The sequence below is a fragment of the Suncus etruscus genome, chromosome 9, assembly GCF_024139225.1.
Source record: "Suncus etruscus isolate mSunEtr1 chromosome 9, mSunEtr1.pri.cur, whole genome shotgun sequence".
Classification (NCBI taxonomy): domain Eukaryota; kingdom Metazoa; phylum Chordata; class Mammalia; order Eulipotyphla; family Soricidae; genus Suncus; species Suncus etruscus.
Window position 1 is genome coordinate 8247570 of NC_064856.1, and position 18103 is coordinate 8265672.

General features: G+C 48.5%; 1 protein-coding gene across 1 annotated transcript in view; it reads left to right on the forward strand.

The window, feature by feature from the left end:
- DNAAF9 (dynein axonemal assembly factor 9) overlaps window positions 1-12493 on the forward strand; it is a 144523-nt gene extending 132030 nt beyond the window's left edge. Inside the window, exons 34-39 of the mRNA XM_049779489.1 lie at window positions 2375-2481; window positions 3278-3352; window positions 6327-6532; window positions 8638-8703; window positions 10202-10295; window positions 11017-12493. Coding sequence (XP_049635446.1) covers window positions 2375-2481; window positions 3278-3352; window positions 6327-6532; window positions 8638-8703; window positions 10202-10295; window positions 11017-11129 — 661 coding nt within the window. The 3' untranslated portion in view covers window positions 11130-12493. The remainder of the gene's footprint in view (window positions 1-2374; window positions 2482-3277; window positions 3353-6326; window positions 6533-8637; window positions 8704-10201; window positions 10296-11016) is intronic.
- The last annotated feature ends 5610 nt before the right edge of the window (window positions 12494-18103 follow it).

Consider the following 18103-nt stretch of genomic DNA (forward strand, 5'->3'; position numbering starts at 1 on the left):
AGAGGTAACACAGCGGTAGGGCATTTGCCTTGCAAGAGGCCAACCCAGGACCAACAGTGCTTTGAATCCCGGCATCCCAGATGGTCCCCCATGCCTGTCAGGAGTGATTTCTGAGCACAGAGCCAGGAGTAACCCCTGAGCGCTGCCGGGTGTGACCCAAAAAAAAAAAAATTAAAAATGTGTTCTCCAATATATCTAGCTAAAAAAATAGCCGTATGCATTTCTCTCTAAATTTAGAGAGATCTCTCAGTTGTTTACAACTCTTCCATCGGCAATATTTGTAGTTTGATTTTATCTGTATCCTACTTGATGAGACAATGGTCCATTCCTTATGCCAGAACAAGACAATTACATCTCAGCTGAAAAGAAACATAGGGACCTCTTTGCTGAGTGCTGCGAGTCACTTGCTGGCCTGTGCTCTTGGTCCAATCATGGGTCCTATATGGTGCCAAGAAGTCTCTTGTTCTCTAGTCCATACTAACTTTGTTCTGCCTTACACAAATGAGCTAGCTCAGGGCATACAGACTTTGGTGGAGGCCAACTGATGGGGAACTTTTATGAGGGGTTTTTTAGAAGGTTTGTTGTTGGGGCCCAGGCAGTGGCGCTAGAGGTAAGGTGCCTGCCTTGCCTGCACTAGCCTTGGATGGACCGCAGTTCGATCCCCTGGCGTCCCATATGGTCCCCCAAGCCAGGAGCGACTTCTGAGCGCATAGCCAGGAGGAGTAACCCCTGAACGTCACTGGGTGTGGCCCAAAAACCAAAAAAAAAAAAAAAAAAAAGAAGGTTTGTTGTTGTTGTAGTTGGTGGTGGTGGTGGTGGTTTTAAGGCAACCCCCTGCTGTACTCAGTGATTATGTCTAGCTCTGTGCTCAGGGATCACTTGAAGGAACCTTACGGGGCATTTAGTGCAAGTTCCTTCCCTACTGTACTGTCTCTACAGCCCTAGAAGGCTTTTAGGAGTAAAAAAAAATTGCAGTAATGTGTAGTATTCTCTTTAGAGTAAGTATAAATGGCAATTATGGTCACAGATTTCCATGTGTAATGTTCAGAAATGTAAAATGAATCCCTTGTTTTTATTAACACCTACTATATTTAATTACTAGATATTTACCAAAAATATATTTCATGTGGGGGTGATTATTGTATAACTTATATACTCACCTACTGCTGAGAGCAGTATAAACTATAATTGGAAATGGTTAGCTCCTCTCCTGGAGGAAATGCCAGTCTTAGAAATGTATCTCAAGTAATTCAAAGAAGGAAAGATCTTTCCTAACCTTGCAAGCAGAATGGGAGTTTAAAGCTAGACTATTTCTGGCTTTGCATATGTCTGAATTTTTTCATAATTAAAAGTTAAATTTTTAATCTTCTGGGGTTCTTTTTTTTTTTTTAATCAGTACCAGGAATAGAACCCAGGAAGTCCATACAGTAATGAGCTTCTTGCATCAAGGACTCCTTGATGTGAAGCATGTGCTTCAGCATGTGCTCATACCTTCTCCCTAGCACTCAGTCCTTAATATTTTGGTTTGTATTCTGGTCATGACAAGTCGTGCTCGGAGACTGTTCCAAGCTTTGGGCGCAGCCTCGCTGTGCTGGAGGCTATGCAGTGCTGTTGCTCAAACTGGAGTCATCTGCTTGCAAAGCAATCATCTTCCTCCTATACTATCTATCTCTGGTTCCTACAACTGTGTTCTCACTGAGTCTGTGAAGACACCACATCTGCTGAATTCAGCATTGAAATAGTAGAGCAGAGACCGCTCACCCCAGCCATTCCTTCTAGAGAGAATGGCACACATCCAAAGTTAGTCTGTGAAACGGCCCTCAGTGAGATGCAGGCACAGAGGTGAGGACTGAAAGAAGAGGGAATTTTAAGAAAGAACCTCTAGGTTGCCAGAAATGAACCCTCCCTCAGGTTTCAAAAATAGACCACGTCTTTCCTTGAAGGAACTGCCAGTCTTGTGGAGATAAAACCATCATCCTCACCCTATTCTGATGAGCCAAACATGCTTACTGGTTTCAAAATAAAATATCCACAACCAATCAAGTGTATATGGTATGTAAGAAGGAAAAATTCAGATAGTAAAGTGTTAGTGACTTCTAAGTTCTTCCCAAAGCAGTAATGACACTCAGTGCCTCTGTTTCTTATACTTCAAATTCTTCTAAACTGGGGGCTGGAGAAATAGCACAGCGGTAGGGCTTTGGCCTTGCACGCAGCTGATTCAGGACGGACAGTGGTTCGAATCCTGGTATCCCATATAGTCCCCTGTGCTGCCAGGAGCGATTTCTGAGCGCAGAACCAGGAGTAACCCCTGAGCGCCGCCAGGTGTGACCCAAAACCCAAAAATAACAAAAAAATTTATTTTAAACCTTTTAAGGTATGAAGGTAAATTTACTGCTGGATCAGTCTTTCCACTAATGGTTCAGATCTGCGTGTGGTTTGGACGCCCCTTGGAGAAATCGCGCTTTGTGGCCAGGTGTAAAGGTAAGTAAGCCTTGCTGACTGATGTCAAGGGTGTCAGAGAAGGAATGTTATAGATGGGCCCTTGTTTTCTAATCCCTCTATGGTATTCTGGGTACCATCTCTCCTCAGATTGTGTGTGAGTGTGTGTGTGTGAGGAGGTGGTCTGGGAGCCATCTCTCCTCAGATTTTGTGTGTGTGTGTGTGTGTGTGTGTGTGTGTGTGTGTGTGTGTGTGTGTTTTCAGGGGTTAGTTCTGGCTTTGCACTCAGGAATCACTCCTGGTAGGCTCAGGGGACCCTATGGGATGCTGAAGATCAAACCCAGCTTAGTTTCATGCATGGCAAGCATCCTACCAGCTGGCCCCTTTCCTCTGGTTTGGATCTGAAAACAGATGGAGAATCTGAGTGCAGGAATCCCTTATTCCTGAACTCAGTGGTCAATCAGTCTGGTAGTCTGGTGGTCACTCTTTTGGTGGTTGTCCCCTCTCCAGGAACCACTGGCAGAACTGCTGGGGAGAAATAAGTGGAAATAGAGTGTGTAAATCTGGGCCATAGAAGAGGGTCCTTGGGCCTGGAGAGATAGCACAGTGGCATTTGCCTTGCAAGCAGCTGATCCAGGACAAAAGGTGGTTGGTTCGAATCCCAGTGTCCCATATGGTCCCCCGTGCCTGCCAGGAGCTATTTCTGAGCAGACAGCCAGGAGTGACCCCTGAGCACTGCCAGGTGTGCCCCCCCCCCAAAAAAAAAAAAAAAAAAAGAAGAGGGTCCCTTCCCAGTCTCTTTTCCCAGGTAATAACATCTGCATTCTCTCTTCACTAGCCATCCAGGCCTCCATCAAGCCAAGTCCCTTCTCTGGAAACATCTACCACATCCTGGGCAAAGTAAAATTCACAGGTAATGGTGGAACAGGGCCTGGGAGCCTTTCATTGCAGCATCCACACCACTGCTGTGTGACTTTGTATGTGGACCATGATGCTTCTCAGGCTTTCTTGCACCCCTCTCTGGTATGGCTGTCCTTTCCCCAAGTTCTGCAGGCTTGGTGGAGAATTTGCCTTCATTTCCCTGTGTGAACTGCTTGGGGCCTATCGTCACAATTTCTTGACTCCCAGATTCCAGACTCTCAGATCTAACACAATTACTGCAGCTCTTAGCCAGTGTTTGATTCGTTTTTGTTTGTTTGTTTGTTTTGGGGTTACATCCAGCAGCACTCAGGGGTTACTTCTGGTCTACGCTCAGAAATCGCTCCTGGCAGGCTCCTTCTGCATGCAAGGCAAATACCCTACCTTCATGCTATCTCTCTGGCCCCTTGATTCAGTTTTATGGAGAAGCTTGAGGCCATACCCAGAGATACTACTGCTCTATGCTGAAGGGAACACGTGAAGCCAGAAAGTGAACTAGAGTCAGGTGCATGCAAAACAACTGTGTTAACCTCTGTACTGTCTTCCTGTCCTTCTTTCTCTTTTTTGTTTTCATTTTTTTTTGAAGCCACACTCATCAGTGCTCAGGTCTTACTCTGCTCTAAGCTCAGGGATCACTCCTGGCAGGCTCAGGACTATATGGGATGCTAGGGATCAGACTTGGGTGGGTCTTGTGCAATTGCATCAGCTATTGCTCCAGCCCTTTCTCTTCTTTTATTTTAGTTTTTGGACTATAGCTGGTAGTATTGAGGAGCTATTCCCAGATCAGTGCCCAAAAGTCACTCCTGTCTCTGCTCAGCAAACCATATAGTGCCAGGGATTGAATTTGGGCCTCCTGCAAGCAAACCACATACTCCAATCAAACCATTTGAGCCATCTCTTGGACCCTGCTCTGGCCCCTTCCTTCCAAAGCCTTCAAGCTTCCCTCTGGTACTCTCTTTTCTGCTTAGTAGAACTATTTGATCAAGCTTAGACTTCTGTGAACCTCAAGTTCTGATGGCAACCTCTAGTGCCAGTGAAAAGGCTCAGTTAGAGTATATGCTTTGTACACAGAGGCTCCCAGGTTCTATTCCCATCGTGATTCACGCCACCCCCCCAACCCATCCCTGCACCAACAGATGTGACCCAAAAATAGCAACAACATAAGAGTTTCTGAGGTTTGTCCATCCTGGATGGGAGTCAGGAGCTGCTGCTAAACAAGGAGGAACTGGTCCCCTTAGCAGAGGAGAAGGGAGTATACCCCAAGGGAGAGGATCAGCATTGCACTGGACCAGAGGCAGCAAAGCATATTTCTGGAACCAGAGAGGTGCTTTTGGCTGGGACCTCAGGACAAGGTGGAGAGTATGTCTGTTAGAAGATTGCAGCTGGGGCCCGGAGGGATAGCACAGTGGTGTTTGCCTTGCAAGCAGCCGATCCAGGACCAAAGGTGGTTGGTTCGAATCCCGGTGTCCCATATGGTCCCCCGTGCCAGGAGCTATTTCTGAGCAGACAGCCAGGAGTAACCCCTGAGCAACGCCGGGTGTGGCCCAAAAATCAAAAAAGAAAAAAAAAAGATTGAAGCTATGACAATAGAAAATATCAAGGGACCAGCAAATGTCAGCAGGACTTGGAGATGAGACCTAATTTCACCTCCAGGGTATGACCCACTGTGCTTCCATCCTTGGCATGTCAGCATATCATCAGGTCACCCTGCCACCCCTCTCCCCCCAGTGCCACACTGTCTAGAGATCACATCCAACTGTGATCTGCTGGCTGGCTCTGCTCTGGCATCTCTCCCTGCCTGACTCTTTGTGCTGCTCTGACTCCTAATTGATTATTGCTCAGGACCTGCCTCCCATGGGGGATTGATCATGAAAGAGAAGGGAGATGCAGGAAAGCAGCCCTTAGTGTGCTCCTAAGGGAGTTGCTAATAGTTGTAAGCATGGGCTAGGGTGGTGGCGATGCAGTAGGGCATTTGCTTTGCACTCTGCTGACCTAGGATAGACCACAGTTCCATCCCCTGGCGTCCCATATGGTCCCCCAAGCCCCCTCCTTTTTTTTTTTTTGGTTTTTCATGCCACACCCATTTGATGCTCAGGGGTTACTCCTGGTTAAGAGCTCAGAAATTGCCCCTGGCTTGGGGGGACCATATGGGACGCCGGGGGATAGAACCACGGTCCTTCCTTGGCTTGCGCTTGCAAGGCAGACACCTTATCTCTTACCGCCACCTCGCCGGCCTCCTAACCTCTTTCTTACACTTTCTCGCACTTTGGATTTCTTTTAATCCCTCCTTTTATGGCATTTTGCCCTTTCCTTATGTCTTCAGTCAATTCTATAAATCCAATCATATATTTTCTATTTCTGTCCACATGAAAATTTCTGTTGACCATGTCCTTGACATCTTAGATCTCTGACACCCACTCTCTCCAGAAAGGCACCCTCTTTGATAGGGTGCATCATCTCCTCTTCCTCCTCCTCATTCACAGGGGCAACCCCGGCCACCCCCCTCCTAATGACAGCTAGATATCTCCAACTTCCTGGTTTTTAGAGCTGTTTAAGTACTGCTGATGCAAATATACTCCTTACCCCTTCCCCTACAAAACTCATCACCCCCCTCTTGTGGAGTAATGGTGCCCACCTTATCTCTCACACAGTCCGGGGGTAGATGGGAAGGGTCATGTACACACATGTAACAATCTGTGTTGTGGGGCCGGGCAGTGGCGCTAAAGGTAAGGTGCCTGCCTTGCCTGCGCTAGCCTTGGACGGACCGCGGTTCAATCCCCCGGTGTCCCATATGGTCCCCCAAGCCAGGAGCAACTTCTGAGCACATAGCCAGGAGTAACCCCTGAGCATTACCGGGTGTGGCCCAAAAACCAAAAAAAAAAAAAAAAACAACAATCTGTGTTGCGGTGTTCATGTGGCTGAACACATCTCTGGACAGAAGCTTGACTAACTAACATATGTTCTTCCAGACTCTGAGAGGACTATGGAGATCTGCCACAACACCTTGGCCAACTCTCTGAGCATTGTGCCCGTTTTGGAGGGGCCCACACCACCCCCTGATTCCAGAGGTACCCCTGCAGCCAACAGTGGGCAGCAGGAGAGCTACCTTGTGTTCATCGGCTGCTCCCTGAAGGAGGACAGCGTCAAGGACTGGCTGCGGCAGTCAGCTAAACAGGTGGGTTCTGGAGCATGGAGTGGCCCGCACACTGTGTGTGTACCCCTACAACTGGCAAATGCCCCTGTTGCTTCTTGTGCTCTCCTCAAAGGTCCATTCTTCCCAAGCTGGGCCAGCACTTCGGAGGATGCTTGGAAAGTGAACAATAGGTTCTGCAGGCAGACTTTGCCTTCTGGCCATGTCTAATCTGTTTCTCAAAAGAAACTGGAATTATTGGGTGTCTTAACTGGGACCTACATGAAACTTGGGAGTTTTTTTTTTCTATTTTTTATTTTGGGGCCATACCTAGCAATACTCCTGGCTCTACAATCAGGAATCACTCCTGGCTGTGCTTGGGAACCATATGGGATGCTGGAGATGAAATCTGGGTTGGTCTTGTGTCAGGCAAGTGCCTTACCCACTATATTATCTATCCCCTACTTTGGAGGTATTTTTGCTTTTTAATTTTCTTTGTAGTTGTTTTTAGGCCATACCCAGTGGTGCTCCTGGCTTTGTGCTCAGGAATCACTCCTGGCAGGTCCTAGGGGACCAGTTGCTGCAGGTAGATTCCAATAGAGGATTGAACCTGGGTCAACTTCATGTAATGGAAGCACCTCCCCTTCTCTCTAGAAGTATCTGGTCCCTAATTTCATTTTTCCTTTTTTTGGATCCTGGGTCACCCTGGTGGTCTAAGTTCAAAGTACTATGTTAGCTGAAGCTAAGTAAAAAATATTGGGGCCAGAATTATAGCATGGAGGTAGGATGTTTGCCTTGCATGCAGAACAATGGTGGTTTGAATTGGTCCCCCCCAGCCTGCCAGGAGCGATTTCTGAGCACAGAGCCAGGAGTAACCCCTGAGCACTGCCGAGTGTGACCCAAAAACAAAAACAAAAACAAAGACAAACAAACAAAAAAAAACATATATTCTGGGGTGGTTTTTTTTTTTTTTTTTTTTTTTTTGGAGGGAGGATCATACCTGGTGGTGCTCAGGGGTTACTCCTGGCTGCTCTCAGAAATCACCTGGATCATATGAGAATGGGATGCCAGGAATCGAACCACCGTCAGTCAGTTGGCCATGTGCAAGGTAAATGCCCTACCTCTGTGCTATCTCTCCAGCTCCCAAAAATACCTTATATTCTGAGCACATAAATTTTCTGTCTTCAAACTCTGTAGAAAAGAAAAAACAAACAGATATAATCTTTAGGGGCCAGAGTGATAATACAGTGGGTAGGGCATTTGCCTTGCCTGTGGCCAACCTAGATTCAATATCCGGCATCTATATCATGTCAGAAATGATTTCTGTGCGCAGAACCAGGAGCAACCCTTGAGCACCACCAGATATGGCTCATAAACCAAAGAGAGGGGGAGGAGTACACTACTTTAGAGTTGCTAACAATCCTAGGTTCTCACATGGGTAGCTTGAGAAAGAGGAGCACTGGAGGTCAGTATGGGGGAAAGAGGCTTGTACATGTACACAGTATCTTTCATTAACCCAGGACAACAATGCAAAATGGAAACTGGAGTTAAAACCCTCCTCTGGGGCCCGGCGAGGTGGCACTAGAGGTAAGGTGTCTGCCTTGCAAACACTAGCCAAGGAAGGACCGTCCATATGGTCCCCCCCCCAAGCCAGGGGCAATTTCTGAGCGCTTAGCTAGAAATAACCCCTCCCTGAGCATCAAACAGGTGTGGCCCAATAAACCAAAAAAGAAAAACACCTCCTCCTCCAGGGTTGTTTCTATCTGAGAGCTCTGAAATACAAAGAAAGTATGGTCAGATGCCTCTTGGGTTCAGTTGGGGCCTGACTTCTTTTCTGAGAATGGGCTACACAGGCTATTTCTTCCTCAGACTCATCTGGAGAAATTCCTAAATTCTGTGGCACCTCCATAGAATATTGTCTGCATGTGTCCATAGGTGGGGCTTAGTGTTCCATCCTGGTGCACAGGCCTTGCTGGTAGGCAAGTGGTCTCCCTTCCTAGCCAGCAGGAAATCGTGACCAAGTCCTGGCATACCTGCCCCACCCCCTCCACTGGGTTCTGAGTCACGTCTGGTCCCCCTCACCTGACCCTCACTTCTGGTACACATAGTCAGCTCTGTGGGGACTGAGCCCTCCCTCCATCTCCATGCAGAAGCCCCAGAGGAAAGCCCTGAAGACCAGAGGGATGCTGACCCAGCAGGAGATCCGGAACATCCACGTGAGTGCCTGCTGAGACCCTTCCTCTGGGAGTCCCTGAGTGAGGGCAGTCTCCCTCCCTCCAGCAGGCAGAGAATTCTGCGTATCTGCCCTTGCCAGCTCAGTGGGAAAGGTGTGCATGAGAGCCAGTACCTGGAGGACAGTGACCAGAGGCAGCCCTGCTTTGTCTCTTCCCCTCCATCTAACCTAGAGAAATCCCAGAGAAACCAGTGAGGAGCCAGTAAAAATCTTTAGCTCTGCAGCTGGAGATACAGGATAACAGGCTGCACATGTTGCCTTGTACTCTGCACTGTCCTGAGTGCTCTCTCTCTCTATCTCTCTCCCTCTCCCTCTCTCCCTCTCTTCCCCTCTCCCCCTCTCCCCCATTCCCTCTCTCCCTCTCTTCTTTCCTCCCTCTCTTCCTTTTCCTCCCTCCTCTCTCTCCTCTCCTCATTCACAAATCTGTCTCTTCCTCTCTCCCTCACCTTCCCCCCCTCCTCTTCCTCTTTTCTTCTCTCACGAATCTCTGGTCCCAGAGGCTGTTCACAGGTAGTCCTGTGAACATGCAGCAAGAGAGGGCCCTTAATGAACCCTTCAGAGTTCACAGTGATTCCCAGTCTCAGCCCAACCTCATCAACACTGACAGCAGTTTCCAGAGAGCTGGGGGGGGGGGGGACACATGAGACCAGGCCCAGTAATAGCCAGAACAATAATCTGCTTTATTCTGGAAGAGGGGCCCTTCATTTCCAACTTTTACAATCGGGCCATCTGCGGGTACCAGGGAAGAGCACCAAGGACACCTCAGAAGACTTTTCTTCTCCCCAGAAGCTGACCTTGAGCAGGATCTAATCCAGGTTGTTTATATTAGAAGTGCCAGGAGATTCTAGTAGGGAACTGGGAAAATAGGATACAAGAATGCATTATCAAACCAGCTCCACCCCCCAGACTGCTGAGCTTAATCCCATTGAGAAGACTTCCTCCTCGTAGTCCTGTTTGAATGCCGCAGCACATCCTTTGCTTTTCTTGAGACTAGGATATTGATTTCTGTCTTTGTGTCCAGAGAGACTGGAGCCCACTCAATGACAGCTCTTCCAGCTGTGTGTTCCCAGTGGTCCCGTGCATATACCCAGTGACAGAGAGCTAGCACTGCTTCCCTGGTGGCACTCAAGGATGAAAACTGGGGATCCAGTATATACAAGGCATGCACTTAGCCCTTTGATCCAGTAACCCGTGCATACTTAATTTTAACGAATGAGTAAGTGATGGAAAGTGGCAGATCATTCCTTTTGTGAGGAAAAAAAGAAGGTTGTACCAACTATACCATACCCAGCTGTACTCTTACATCTGTGCTCAAGGGTCACTCCTTACAGTGCTCAAAGGACCCTTTGTGACACTGAGGAGGAGCACAACCAGTTCAGCCACTTGCAGGGCAAGTGCTTTAACCTCTCTACTATCTCTCTGGTCCCTAGTGAGGTGAGGGTGGAGATCAGATAATTCTAACAGTTTGGGTTTTCCTACAGGTAAAGCGCCACCTGGACCCCCTGCCTGCAGGCTATTTTTATAATGGCACCCAGTTTGTCAACTTCTTTGGTGACAAGACTGATTTTCATCCACGTATCCTTTAATCTGGAGTAGGGAGGCTGGGGGGGGGGGTGGCAGGTAGGGGACAAGGCCAAGGTTGAGGGGCCTGTCCGAAGAAAAGGTGCCTGCCAGAGCCACCAAGCATAGCCCCAGAAACAGGATATGTTCTGGGAACACGCGCAAAAAGCCACCGAGGTTGACTTTTCACTTCTCCAGAAATTGTTGAATTCAATTTGTCCTTCATTTGATGATTACTGATGTTTCATTGAGGACTGTAATTTCTCTGCAGTTGTGACAGCAGGCCCTCAGAATCTGGAAGTCAAAGACAAGGCCTGATACCCAAGAGGGAAGATGGAAGAGTTGCAAGTGCTCAGTTCTAGGCCCTCGTGAAGGATTCCAAATAACCCCTGGCACCAGCTTTGCAGCTTTTCTGCTTTCGATTTCTTTTTGTTATTTTTTGTGGGTTTTGTATTTAGTTTTGGCCACACCTGATAATGCTTTGGGGTTACTCCTGGCTCTGTACTCAAGAATCACTCCTGTCTGGCTTGAGGAACCATATGGAATGCCAGGGATTGAACCCAGTTGGCCATGGGCAAGGCAAATACCCTACCCCTGTACTAATCACTCTGGCCTTACTGGCAGTTTCTACAGAAAGAACCTATCCTTTAGTTCCTGTATGGGCTGGCCTTCTCCCCGATGGGGACTCCTTTACCTGGGCCAAAGCACAGTGCCCCCTTCCTTAATAAGATGCCAGTCATGGACCAGTTCATGAATGATTACGTGGAAGAAGCCAACCGGGAAATCGAAAAGTATAACCGTGAGCTGGAACAGCAGGAGTATCACGACCTCTTTGAGCAGAAGCTGTAGGAGGAGGCCTGGAGATGGACAGAGGGTGTCTGGTTCTGCTCCAGAAGCCCTCCTCGAGGGCCCACTTTTGTTCCCCTTGGCCTTCCTGCCAGCTTTGAGTGCATGTTGTCTTTCCTTTCTATGCAGCGCTGATGAGCATCACCTAAACACTGATGGATCCTCATGCCGGTGGAGCAAACCACCCTGTGTTGTGTGCACAGCTGGCAGCTCCAGATCCGCCAGGCCTCTGGTACCACAGTCTCCCCTGGGCTATGGAGGCACTATGGGTAAGGGCAGTAGGGGAAGCCTTCAAAGTACGCAGAAGAACCACTGGCATATAGAGGAACCCAGACTGCCCAACAGTCCATTACTGTACCTGGAAAACCAGGACTTCAGGGGATGTGGAGGGACACACAGCACAAGCCCAACCCACAGAGCCAGTATAGCCTGAGATCAGCAACAGCTTCTGACCCGGGACAATTCCCCCACAGACTGCCCAAGCTGAGGGGAAGGCACATCCGCTTTTTTGAAACGTGAGCACAGGCGTTCCCTCCCGGATTGGTCTTGCACTCCTTATCATGGCTCTGATTTACCTGATTGGAGACAAGCACCAATCCCCACTCAAGCCTTCCTGCTGAGTCTTTGTCTCACTTGAGGGGACTGCCCTACTTGGGCCCTGGCTCCGGTCACTTAAAGTGGGGAGTTCCTCAGAGGGTGTTCTGCCTCCAGGACTCAGACCCTCTCCTCAATCTTGCCTGGGAAGGCCTATTTTTCGGCCACAAACTTCAGGAAAAAAATCACACCTTGAAGCATTGTTGTTGGTTCCTGAGGACCAGGAATTTTATAGTCCAGTATCCAAGTTAAATTTCTTCCAGTGGGGGCCAGATTGATAGCACAGCAGGTCGGGAGGGCATTTGCTTTGCTTGTGGCCCAGGTTGGGTTCGAGCCCCGGCATCCCTTATCATATGGTCCTGAGTCTGCCAGAAGTAATTTCGAAGTGCAGTGCAGGAGTAACCCCTGAGCACCACCAGGTGTGGGCCCCCCCCCCCCCAAAAAAAAAGAATTTCTTTCAGTGATCTATGAAACAAAGAACTGCCAAGTGCACCTCATGCCCAGCTTCCAGGTTAAGTACGGGCATAGGGAAGCCTCAACACTGATACAAGGTGATAGCTGTTCAGATCTCAGCGTGCCGCTTGCCTAGACTGTAAATGCTTTCTGAATCTCAAGAGTTTTTTGCATGCCTTAGGAAGAAGCACATAGATGAAACCAGCATTTCTTAGTAGCATGGAGGGTGTTAGAGTGTAGGATGGAGTACCTGGGTCTACAGGCCTTCATGCAAGTAACCAAGCAGCCCCTACGGGCTCACCAGCAAACTGATTTTTTTTTAACTGTATTTGAAGCTAAACAGACAAAATTCTGGGGATCGCTAACTTGAAATCTTGCATGAAGACAAACTCATGAAAAGACCCATGTGCTCCACTCCCAGCTCAGGCCCCACTGAGGTACCCAGGTCTGGCTGCCCCTCCCTTCTGGCTGGCCAGAGGCGGAGGTCCATGCTGGCCTGCCTCAGCTGCAGCATCTTTAACCTAGCTCTTAAGTGCAATTGATGAAAAAGGCAATGAGTTACTGTAGCTTAGCTCTATGAGCTCTTTTTAAAAACTCAAACTTGAGCAGCCTTAGGACTGGGGGGTGCGGGTGGGGGGGGGTTGCCGGACTGGAGGCTCATTTCCTCCAATTCGCTGTGAAGTTTTCAATGACTGCTCCAGATCCAGGAGCTTGAGCCATTTTCCTGGCTGCTGCACAAGAGTTTTTAAAGAGGGGTCAGTGCCCGCCCATAGCCGCGGGTCTTCCCACTGCGTGGGGCTCTACTACGTGGTGGTCTTGGTTTTGACTGTTTTCCACAGAAATGCTCTCTCACCAACTTGCCCCACGGTCCAATTCCTCTCCTCTGAGAGGGGAAATTGTAATTACCTCAACCTATCTAGAAACTGTGATTTAAAAAAAAAAAAAAAGAAGAAGTTTAAAAAGTTTTAAAGTTTAAAGCCAAAAATGGCAAAACTGGCTGGGGCATCCACAAGCACACCTCAGCTCACTCAGGAGTGTGAAGGGGCACAATGGTGAAAGGGCATTCCTTGGCACTCACCCTGCCTCAGAAGAGGCGCTGGTAGCACGCAGGCTGAGCTTTGAGGATGGAGGTTGAGAGGAGCCCCTTGCAGAATGGTGGGGGGCCCTTGGGTTCTACTGTGAAGGTGAATATCCACTTATTTCTGCAAGTCACAGTGGGGGCAGGTCTTCACCTGTCCCCAGGAAGGTCCACACCATGTGGTAGATTGACCTTGGACGTGGACCTAGTAGGGACCCATCAGAGATGATCCTCCAGGGGCTCACATGCTTCCTGCCAGCTTTCCTGTTCACAGCTTGAGTTCTCTCACCCAGAATGCATGTGGTGATATCCAAGTCGCTGAAGTTATGAGTTTTGATGTGAGATTTTTCTTGATTTCTGATTGGAAAGGAAGATGCCGAAATCAAAGAAAAGGGATTACCTAAAGAAGGGGCCACAGGCAAGAAGTTGAGGTGTGGCCCCTCCGAGCCCCTTGGGGCTTGGTGACCTGCAGGACCTGGACACTGGGTCATGCAGGTTACAAGAAAAAAATTTCCTCCTAAATTCGATTAGGATTTTGGAGAATTTTTGCACAGTAATAAGCTCTGGGTTGCTCTCTGAGCATCTCAAAAGGGAAAAGCTAACTCAAAGATTGTTCACCCTATCTTAAGTATTTCAGCCGGGTTGCTGACCTCCTAGCTTGATAGTTGTACCTCAGAAAAGTAGGTGAGAAATGGATTCCTCTTTGTTCCAGGTTGTCCAGTACTAATGACATAAGAGCTCACTTATGTGCCAAAATTCACTTTTATACTAGTTTTTCAGTGCTTTAATATTTGTAACTTAAATTTTAAAACCTTTACAAACACTACTGTAACTTCAGTGAAACTGAATTGTGTGATTGAAGCTTTTTGCTTATTATAGTATTTATTACACTACTTGATTTCATAAACATAAAAGTAGCCTTCAATTTATTTTTATATTATTTTCCATGTTTTTACCTGCAGTTGTGTTTGTGACTTTACCTTGGTAACTGAGCTGTGATGCAAAGGACCAATAAACTCTCACTGAACCACTGCCTGCCCCTGTGGCCTCAGTCTCGAAGCCCTGAGAGGACCAGACACCTCTCTGCTGAGTCCACTGTGGGAGGGTCCATGGGGCTCAATATCTCCTCCCAAAACCCTCCAGTGAGCAGAGGATTCTCTCGACCCCTCCACCCCCATTCCTGCAACAAGTTGCATCTGCTGCCCCTGGACTTAGGGGAAGATGTAGGTTCCCGGCCCCACAAGCCATCACTTCACTTCACTGGAACACGGGTATGAGTAGCCCCAGAGCAGAGCCACTCCTGGATAGGAGCCAAAGGCCCCTTGACATTGTCCTCACACCCCAGTGCCCAGCACCCCTCACTAAGAGTGTGGTCTCCCCTGACTAGAGCTTAGTGGTCTTGCGTGCCCTTAGCCACCTCGCAGCAGGCATCCAGCTGTGGGATACCAAGTAAGGAAGGGTCCCCAGACTGGGTGAAATCCGAGGGCTGGTGAGCTGAGAGACTGCTTGTTGGGGGGAGGGGGGCGCTGGAGTCCCACCAGGGCTCCAGGAAATTGCTAAAACCTGAAGGTTTTAGCTGAACAATGGGCCCCAGAATTGGGGAAAGGGGTCCTGGGGAAGCATGATTCGGAGAAGTCTCCAGTGGAGCTGCCAGAAATACCAGGGCTCTGTGAGGAACTTGAGAAACACTGAGGGGGGTCCATGTCTAACACACTGAAGAACAGTTTTTTTTTTTTTTTTTTTTTTTTTTTTTGTGGTTTTTGGGTCACACCCGGCAGTGCTCAGGGGTTACTCCTGGCTCCATGCTCAGAAATTGCTCCTGGCAGGCACGGGGGACCATATGGGACGCCGGGATTCGAACTGATGACCTTCTTCATGAAAGGCAAACGTTTTACCTCCATGCTATCTCTCCGGCCCCTGAAGAACAGTTTTGCCCAAAGAAACATGGGCCTATGTGCCACTTCCAAGCTGGGACAGAGAGAAAGGCTAACTGCATCCCATGTGGCCAGCTGGCAACTGCTTTCTACTCCAGATATTTGTCATTAGTACTTTGTATGCTGGGGTGTCATTCTCTCCTGGGGAAGAAGCACCTACAGGGCCCCCATTAGAGGCCCTACACCCCACAGCAAGACCAGCCTTCCCCTCCAGCAGGACTCACAGGATGGCCCCTCCCTGGGCTGGTGGTTCCTTAGGAGGCCCCACAGTACTGAGGTCCTCGAGGACACCTGCTGCTGTACTGACTCTTCGGCTCCTCCAATAGGATTTTATAGCTTCCTAGTTCTGGGTGGGTCTGTCTGTCTGATTTGGCTCCTCTGGGGAAAGGCTGAGTAAAGGGGCGAGTAAGAGGAAATCTCCATCAGCTAGCAGCTCAGCAGGAACTTGCCCCACCCAAATAAGCTGCTCCCGGCAGCCAGCGCCCTCCACACCCCCCAAGCATGCCCAGAAGCCTTCCTCAGTAGCTGGGAGTATTCCGATTTAGCTAGGCAAAAGTCACTGCAATCCCAAGGGTCCTCCAACACGGGGTGATTGGAGGGCTGAGTTCCTCAAAGGGCTTGCTCCCATAGACCAACTCTGACCTGTTCATGATTTTTTAAATTTTGGATGGGGCTACATCCAGCAGTGCTTAAGGCACTATTGCCTGGGATCCCTCCAGAGTGTTAACATCTTATTCATGGAGGTAGGGTGTTTGCCTTGCATGCAGAAGGTCAGTGGTTCGAATCCCGGCATCCCATATGGTCCCCTGAGCCTGCCAGGAGCGATTTCTGAGCATAGAGCCAGGAGTAACCCCTGAGCGCTGCCAGGTGTGACCCAAAAACAGAAACAAAAAAAAACATTCTATCGGGCTGAAGTGATAGCAATGCTGCCGACCCAGGTCAGACCCACGTTCCATCTCAGGCATCCCATATGATCCCCCGTTCCTGCTAGGAGCATTTTCTGAGTACAGAACCTCTGAGCGCCACCAGGTATGGCCCCAAAACAAAAAACAACAAAACCCATCTGTTCACTAAGACCATTTTTTGCCACTGATTGAGGCCCCATGATTTGCTTTTGTGCAGGTAGGGACACGAGTGTTGGTGTGCAAATATTTTGAGGGACCAGAGAGCATGGAGGTAAGGCATTTGCCTTGCATGCAGAAGGACAGTGGTTCGAATCCTGGCATCCCATATGGTCCCCCGAGCCTGCCGGGAGCGATTTCTGAGCATAGAGCCAGGAGTAACCCCTGAGCGCTACTGGGTGTGACCCGAAAACAAAACAAAAAAAAAAAGATTTTGTTAAGGAATTTTTCCGGAATTAGAGCAAGTTCATGGGGCTGGAGAGATAGCACAGTGGTAGAGTGTTTGCCTTGCAAGCGGCTGTCCAGGAATGGTGGTTCAAATCCTGGTCTCTCGTGTGGTCCCCCATGCCTGCCAGTAGCGATTTCTGAGCGTAGAGCCAGGAGTAAGTAGCCCTTGAGCACCGCCTCTGGGTGTGTCCCCCCCCCAAAAAAAAACCACAAAAACAAAAAGTTCATGTAGATTGGAGAATGGGGGATCTTGAGGCATTGCCTTAGTGGAGACAAGGAGCTAACTAACCATTTAGAGAATGACCTATAAGAAACGAATAACTGACGAGACACAATGACCAACTAGACAAGAGCAAAGGAGATGACCTCAAAGTAGAAGTGGAAAAAGCCAAAGTGGAAAAAACCTCACCATTTTGAAACGATTCCAAAATCTTTTCTTCTTTGTTTCTTCAAAAATTTGGGGAAAAAATACAAATTTGTTTACCCACAAATGATTTCCCAAATAATTTGGCTTAAAATAATTGCATCAGAGTTAATAAATTTTGTCAGACTAATGCATGGCTATAAATCTTTATTTTTAAAAGCTAACCAAATAAAGTGAACATATCTCTATTACACCCTACAATTACTTTTGCATTTCCCATATGCCAATAAATTAATTTTCCCTCCACTCATGGCTTCAAGTTTGTGAGCAACTTTTCCATCTTTACTATGAAATTTCATGCCTGGATAAATGTACAAATAATAGCAGAATATGGACAACAGGAAGAGGTAAGATCATTAGATAGCCAAATATCCCTGGAATTTTCTAGCTAAACACAAACTTTCAGGACCCAAGATATTGTACTGGGATTATGACACTTCGCAAACTGTGAGTCCCCACCGGAACCACCCAACCCTGCCTCAAGCAACTCTGGAGCCTAGAGCACTGCTTCTGGGTGTGGCCCCAAAAAGACTCCATTGAAATATACTTTACTGATAAAATAGTACTGCAATCCCAGGAGGCTAGAAGCCTTGCCTGAAGGAATTTGCCCAGTGTCTTTTCCTAACTTTCCGTGCCTTGTTTCCGAATTCCTGGGAGGAGCTGGAAGGCGTGGTGCTGGGGGCTGAGTCTGTCTGCTGTGTGCCAGCAGGTGGGAGTGGAGTCCCCCTAAAGACAGCAGGAAGGATGAGAGCACAGATCACCAGCTAAAAGGGGGAAACTGAATGATAGCACGCCAGTAGGCCATTTGCCTTGCATGCTGCCAACCCAGGATGGAACCGGGTTCCATCCCCATCATCAGTCCCCCATATCGACCCCTGAGCCTGCCAGGAGCGATTTCTTTTTCTTTATTTTTGTTGTTGTTACCAGGAACATGGAGTAAGCCCTGAGCACAGCCGGTGTGGCCCAAAAACAAACAGGCCAGAGAGAGAGCATAGAGGTAGGGCGTTTGCCTTGCCTGCAGAAGGAGGGGGGTTCGAATCCCAGCATCCCATATAGTTCTCCAAGCCTGTCAGGAGTGATTTCTGAGTGTAGAGCCAGGAGTAACCCCTGAGCGCTGCCTGGCATCACCCAAAAACCAACCAAAC